The sequence below is a fragment of the Petromyzon marinus genome, chromosome 4 (assembly GCF_048934315.1).
Source record: "Petromyzon marinus isolate PM22_M1 ecotype Great Lakes invasive population chromosome 4, UKy_Petmar_22M1.pri1.0, whole genome shotgun sequence".
In the NCBI taxonomy this organism is placed as follows: domain Eukaryota; kingdom Metazoa; phylum Chordata; class Hyperoartia; order Petromyzontiformes; family Petromyzontidae; genus Petromyzon; species Petromyzon marinus.
In genome coordinates this window covers 19317577-19324797 of record NC_133670.1, presented here as the reverse complement: position 1 = coordinate 19324797, position 7221 = coordinate 19317577, and the positions used below count along the sequence as shown (strand labels likewise).

Genomic DNA, 7221 nt, shown 5'->3' with positions numbered 1-7221 from the left:
GGATTCAAATAGTTGCTCGTACATAGTGGCTTGAATTATTTACCAAACTGCCATTATAGCGATGACGTGTAAGTGATTGCTATGCTTTGCCTCAGCACAAGGAAATACACAAACTGAATCCGTGAAGACACATGGGTTGATAGAAAAGCACCACGTGTCAACGTACATACAATGATTGTCAGTACAGTCGTATGATTTTAACTGACGTAAGATGTGCCACAATAAAAAAAAACCAGACACCATTACTGACAGGTTTGTCAGACTTCAGATACTTTATTGGCAATTTTAAGTTGTCAAAATACAGCATTGTGCACCTTTGTATGCCATAATTATGTTACTAAAGAATTTAAATACTTTTTTTTCTAATCAACCGAAAACATATCCTCTCCGCACAAAGGAACAATGTGGCCAGCACCACTTTTGGCCACGTTTGTCTCCTTGTTTTCTGATGCTAACACACCACATGCGATACTCATTTTAGGCTGAGTAAACCTATTGGAAGCCCAAGACAGTTAGATATACGGTAGTAAACATCACTGGCGTTCAATAATTAAATTCAGATTGCTGGAATCACAGCACAGTGTGATATCATAGCACTGCCTACTAATTTAAAGCTATTTCATGCACAGTACTTTGCATATGTATAAAGACAACGAATAATAAAAGTGCTTTCGAAGTTTTCGTGACTGCAGCAATTACTCTTTGGTTCTTTCGGTAAAGTCACGTAGAAATAAATAAAATATTAATAGAATACGACGTTTCGATTGCAACACAAGCAACCATCATCAGGTACAAATGAATGAGACACACAAGCAGAGTGAGACACACACATGTGTGCCTATGTGTGTGTCTCTGTCTCTGTGTCTCTGTCTGCTTGTGTGTCTGTCTGTGTGTCTCCGTGTCTATGTTTTGTCTCTCTCTCAAATTTAGCAATCTTTGGAAGAACGTAATCAACCAGGTGGGGGTGTTGACTGTTGTGTTGGCCGACTCTCTGTGTTGTATTGCATTGTATTTCCAAGTTTACTAGGTTTGTTTTCTCATTCATTTGTACCTGATGATGGTTGCTTGTCTTGCAATCGAAACGTCGTATTATATTATTATTTATTTTTCTTTCTACGTGACTTTACCAAAAGAACCAAAGAGTACAACGAATAATGTAATTTTTTTAAAATATATATTTTAATCTACTGGGAAGATAGTAATATATTTTGGCAAACAGGATTAACTTTTATAATTCTATTATGATAGGACCATGGTCAGTTGCATAAAACACCTCTTTGCCATTTAAAGTGGGATTGAGAAAACATCAAATGCATTTTATTCAGTTGGCTACTGGTATTTTACATTTTTTAATGCGCTATAAGTCTGCAATAGTGCTGGTGCTCTTCAAGGTTGGCTATCCCCATCCACCATTAGCTTTCTATAAGACTACAGGAATGGGGAAAAGCTTTTGGGCTGAAACATGTATTAATTCCTGATATCTTGATCATTTTTTTTCGTTCAGTTTTTACTTACCGGAAATTTCTATCAGATGGACGATAAATACTGTTTAGATACGAGGAGATATTCTAGATATTTAACCCCTCATTAAATGTTGTCCAAAGTGCCTCATTGCTCAAATGAGCAATGAGGCACTAGTCATCTCTGTCAGTGGCTCTGCGTCAATGATGGAAATATAACGTTATCAAGGTGGGGTTAAGTCTCCTCGATAAAATTAATCACATGCAGACTATCCACAAAGTGAAACTAATCTGAATGACCGCAGGCATGGGTTGATTTGAAGTTGTGACCGTTTTGAGAATGATGTACTCTAACTACAGCATCAACGATTTATTCATTGTTTCATTAAGATTACAACCTAGTCCTGCTTTGTTACTTTTTTATCACACCAGCACAGGTGCTACTAAAAAATAAAAATAAATGTTTAAGGTGATAAACCATTTAATAACTGATAATTTCATGCAAATAATGTCCAGATTGAAGAACACAGCTTCGAGTCATTTATGGATTTCATAATAAAAAGCAACCAATGATATTGATTTATAATAAAGGTTTTTGGGTTAGATCGTGTAAGTAGAAATGTTTCGTAACCCTCCACCATCTGACACAGCCAGTAAGGTTTATCACGTAAACAATGCGCCAATTAGATATTGACTTAAAACGTTACGCTAAGAGATAATACAACCACCCTTTTCTTTAAATGGATTCTTGTCTTCAGGGACACCTTTAATAAGAGGGTCTTCTGCAGCATTTGCGTCCACATATTCCTTTATATCTTCAGCTGCTTTGGACACCTATGTTGAAAATAAGCAATACGGGCATGTTAGCGTTATTTCATTGCCAAGCAGAGCCTTTTCATTCGACAAATAAAAGGTAGCAAAGGTTTATTACCAGGAGCCGCTCAAGCTTAACCTCAATGTTAAGTTGTTCCACCTCCATCTGTGCAATATCTTTATCTGTTCTTTCTTCCATGATAAATGTATTGTTCCAGAAGATATTTGTGAACCAATCTGAGAGAAAACAAGCGTGAAAATTGTCCACAATTAATATTCATGCGCACAATAGTTATTCAAAACATAGATCATTTTCTCAATTACAAACTGCGACTTAATGAACACAGTTTACACAAATGAAAACCTTACATACCTCGTGATCACCTGTTCATGAAGAGTAATTCTTTACCATCCCGCACCCAGCAGTTCAGTGCAGGCTTTGTGCATGGCTCATCTTCGAGAATGCCCTCTCCCTGCTTCCGTGACTATTTGAAGGAGATAACTGTAATCCCCTTGATCTCTATCAATCCACTCATCAATTACCTAATTAGATGGAATAATTAATGGGTTGCAACAAAAGTACAAAATATAAACTCCATGAAATATTTTCAAAAGAAAATGTAGCTCTGTTGTTGTCTACGTGTGTTTTTTTGTTTTCATAGTTTAGCTTCAGCATCTGCGCTAATACATTGAATGCGTGGTGACTCTTCAACGTTTGGTCGATATTTACAAATATTCTGTCTACCATTGTCAAATCTAATTTTTCTCTCTGAAACAATGTTGTAGACATTTTGCTTGATGACAAATATGACCTACAAAAGGTGCGCTTTAACATTGCTCCTACGATGTTTCTGGGTTGTCCTAAGGACCCGAGAGATTACGGTAAGCCACTTTACCTCTTTGGATTGACAAAAGCTGATTTTTGCTTCCGTCAGAAGTTAATACCTATCGGTGGTTATACTGAGCCGTCAAAAATAGCCCAACAAGCCCTCTGTGTTGCACCACGATGTCTCCAAATACTGTATACATCGAAGGTATGTAGCTAAATAATATAATTGAACGACATGTCAAGAGCACAGCAAGCGAAGCATTGTGGCCTTCTAACCTACGAAGTTGTCTAAAAAGTACTATTCTAATTGACATAATAATTGATATGCTGATTAAAAATATATATTTCACTAATACCGTAACTTAAATATTCAGTTCTCATGAATGCCGAGTATATAAGAATACGTCTCTAAAACCACTTCTATTTGATGTATACTCTTTGGTTATTTCGGTAAAGTCACGTAGTTACAAATAAAATAAAATTGAAGCAAATCACGACGTTTCGATTGCAACACGAGCAATAGTCATCAGGTGTGACAACCACAGCAAGAAAAATTGCTGAAGTGGACGAGAGAGCTGCCGTGGCAAGAGGTCATCGCTGGCTGAACTGTCCACTGTAACATTTTACAAGGGGGGACGTGAGCTGCTCTAACCAGTTCCTGGACATGAAGCGAAACGTCAGACATCATGCTGAACAAAATACGGCACAACCTGAAAACACATCGTAGAGCTGTACAGCATAACTGATAATAATAATAATAAAAAGTTACGTACAGTACTAGTATGCTCCATATTTACAGAATACTGTGTTGGTCATACGTTTACCTCACACTGAATCAGTTCTCAAGATGCCACAAAACAGGGAAAGAAGATTTGGGAATATATTCTATACTTATTTTAAAAGCATTTATCAAATTGAAGGCATTCAACAAAGTATGCGTAACTGATGTTGGCATGGATTTTCTGATGTTTGATAAAATACATATAATTGAAATGTCTATGATTAATGCCACAGTTCTAAAGTTGTTACAATAATGTAACTCCTCAATCTTGATTTGAAGCTTTCGTGACTGCAGGAATCCATACTCTTTGGTTCTTTCGGTAAAGTGACGTTGGTAGAAAAATAATAGATCAAGACGATTGCTTGTGTGGAGATCGAAACGTCCTGACATTATTTTTTCTACCTACGTGACTACCTACCTTCCTCATATTTATACGGATAAGATCGTACAGTATCTTTCCAAGATTGGTTTAGATTCTAATCTCATAGGACTGGGAATGATTGTAACTTACCCGACCAAAACTGTTAACACAAATGTGCAAAAAACTGTATCACAAATATACATCTGAAATGAAAGTCCTTCCAATCCTCCTTGCCAATCCAGACCCAGCCCCTCACATCTGCTCTGCCAAATCTGCCCTGTGTTAAATCTATCCAGGTCTATTGTCCAATCACAGGACCAGAATGTAACAACAAATCCTGTTACTTTAGAGTTTAGAGCATGGATTAAGGACATCTATCATTAAACCACGACGCAGGCTCTGCACAGCATCTAGTTCTGCCAGTTTGATATGTTTCCTCATCCAGATTATCTTCCAACTGTTGTTTTAATTGCCTTTCTACTTTAATAGTTGTATTGGTTTTGTTGTAATAACAATTCCTCTCACCCACCGGGCAATATGAATTGTCACAATTCAGGGTCAAGATTTTGTTCAAGAATCAGTCATATTTTTCACCACTGAATTTCGATAACATACCTGATATGAAAAGCTATTTCTGGAATTTCAAGTGGACTTTTTACCCTTTCAAAAGTATCTATCTCACAAGCGCCATGATACCATTTTCCTGTTAGTCAAATGAAAATTATTACGTTCTCAGAGCCAGAGTTTAGCCAAATTAGGTTCAAAACCAAATGTAATGTTTGTCTTTTTGTGTAGTCATTGGTGACTGGGCTAAAACCATCAACTTGCTCCACGTGATAACATGACTTTCATCATCAGTAGCTGCCTGGATTCAAACCAAGGTCCTCGACCAGTGTTTTTTTTGGTCTTGCGTTTGGTAATGTGTTCAGGAGCTAAATGCCAATGTCGAGCGCTGCTAGCCATACGCGGGTTTCGGGAGAGAGTTCCCGCAGTTTTGCTATTCCTCCCTTAAAGGAGCGGAGATTACAGTGGTTTACCACCAAAATCCCAGACCAAATATTTAACTTGTCAGTACCACCTGAGGGTGGCATAACTTTTGTGGTTCCAATTTCCTGTTGTGGCCAACAACGATTAACCAATTGGTGGACTATAAATTCACTATTAACCGTACAAATAAATCGATACTACTAAGCATGTACCTTCGGTGGTTCCAATTTCTGCCTATGAACCATTGGTCACCTCATCACAAGTGGTTATGTCGACGTCTGCCGCGTCGACTCTTTTTTTCTACATAATTGCTGCTCACGTGAACACGTGTCCACTACTGGTAGTGTCTGGCTATCAGAGAGTTTTCCATTGCTCAGTGACCCAGTGGTCACAGCGAGAAGAGTCCACAGCGCTGCCAGGTCAGCGAGAGCAAAGCTTAAGCTGCATGGAACGAGACAGCAGCCTTCGTGAGCTGGACGCCGGCCGCGAGCTCCACGCCGGCGTCCAGCTTGCGGCCGGCGTGGAGCTCGCGGCCGGCGTCCAGCTCCACGCCGGCCGCGAGCTCCACGCCGGCGTCCAGCTCGACGCTGGCCGCGAGCTCCACGCCGGCCGCGAGCTCCACGCCGGCGTCCAGCTCGACGCCGGCCACGAGCTCCACGCCGGCCGCGAGCTCCACGCCGGCGTCCAGCTCGACGCCAGCCGCGAGCTCCACGCCGGCCGCGAGCTCCACGCCGGCGTCCAGCTCGACGCCGGCCACGAGCTCCACGCCGGCCACGAGCTCCACGCCGGCCGCGAGCTCGACGCCGGCCGCGAACTCGACACGGACCGGGAGCTCGACACGGGCCGGGAGCTCAACACGGGCTGTGAGTTCCACGTGTGCTCCACCCGGCTGTGAGCTCCACGCCGACCGTGAGCCCCACGCCAAGTGAGAGCTCCACGCCGGCTGTGAGCTTCACACAGGCTGGGAGGCTAAACACGGGCTGTGAGTTCCACGTGTGCTCCACATCGGCCGTGAGCTCCACACGGGCTCTGAGCTCCACTTCAGCTGTGTGCTCCACACGGGCTGTGAGCTCCATGCGCGCTGTGAGCTCCACGCAGGCCGTGAGCTTCTCGCGGGCTGAGCGCGTGATGCGTGCTCCATGTGCGCTCCACATCAGCTATGAGCTCCACGTCAGCTGTGAGCTCCACGCTCCACATCAGCTGTGAGCTCCACGTCAGCTGTGAGCTCCACGCTCCACATCAGCTGTGAGCTCCACGCTCCACATCAGCTGTGAGTTCCACATCAGCTGTGAGCTCCACGCTCCACGTCAGCTGTGAGCTCCACGTGCGCTCCACATCAGCTATGAGCTCCACGTCAGCTGTGAGCTCCACGCTCCACATCAGCTGTGAGCTCCACGCTCCACATCAGCTGTGAGCTCCACGTCAGCTGTGAGCTCCACGTGCGCTCCACATCAGCTATGAGCTCCACGTCAGCTGTGAGCTCCACGCTCCACATCAGCTGTGAGCTCCACGCTCGACATCAGCTGTGAGCTCCACATCAGCTGTGAGCTCCACGCTCCACGTCAGCTGTGAGCTCCACGCTCCACATCAGCTGTGAGCTCCACATCAGCTGTGAGCTCCACGCTCCACGTCAGCTGTTAGCTCCACGCTCCACATCAGCTGTGGGCTCCACATCAGCTGTGAGCTCCACGCTCCACATCAGCTGTGGGCTCCACATCAGCTGTGAGCTCCACGCTCCACATCAGCTGTGAGCTCCACATCAGCTGTGAGCTCCACGCTCCACGTCAGCTGTGAGCTCCACGCTCCACATCAGCTGTGGGCTCCACATCAGCTGTGAGCTCCACGCTCCACATCAGCTGTGGGCTCCACATCAGCTGTGAGCTCCACGCTCCACATCAGCTGTCAGCTCCACATCAGCTGTGAGCTCCACGCTCCACATCAGCTGTCAGCTCCACATCAGCTGTGGGCTCCACATCAGCTGTGAGCTCGG

General features: G+C 43.8%; 1 protein-coding gene across 2 annotated transcripts; it reads right to left on the bottom strand.

Annotated features, from left to right (window-relative positions):
• Nucleotides 1-253: 253 nt before the first annotated feature.
• On the bottom strand, nt 254-3346 carry LOC116938529 (guanine nucleotide-binding protein G(I)/G(S)/G(O) subunit gamma-T2-like). 2 transcript variants are annotated; one of them, XM_032945707.2, is made up of 3 exons: nt 2658-3346; nt 2392-2510; nt 254-2294 (listed from the first exon to the last, which is right to left on the bottom strand). In XM_032945707.2, the coding sequence occupies exons 2-3, from the start codon at nt 2470-2472 to the stop codon at nt 2169-2171; spliced, it is 207 nt and encodes a 68-aa protein (XP_032801598.1). In that variant the 5' UTR covers nt 2473-2510; nt 2658-3346; the 3' UTR covers nt 254-2168. The 2 variants fall into 2 exon arrangements, with proteins under 2 accessions (XP_032801598.1, XP_032801597.1); XM_032945706.2 differs by having other exon boundaries at nt 2647-3275.
• Between the last annotated feature and the right edge of the window lie 3875 nt (nt 3347-7221).

Bases quoted from the DNA above. Each gene is read 5' to 3' on its own strand.
- LOC116938529 (XM_032945707.2), bottom strand. From the start codon at position 2,472: ATGGAAGAAAGAACAGATAAAGATATTGCACAGATGGAGGTGGAACAA. The intron at 2,295-2,391 runs GTAATAAACCTT...TTTTCAACATAG, and splicing joins TTAAGCTTGAGCGGCTCCTG to GTGTCCAAAGCAGCTGAAGA.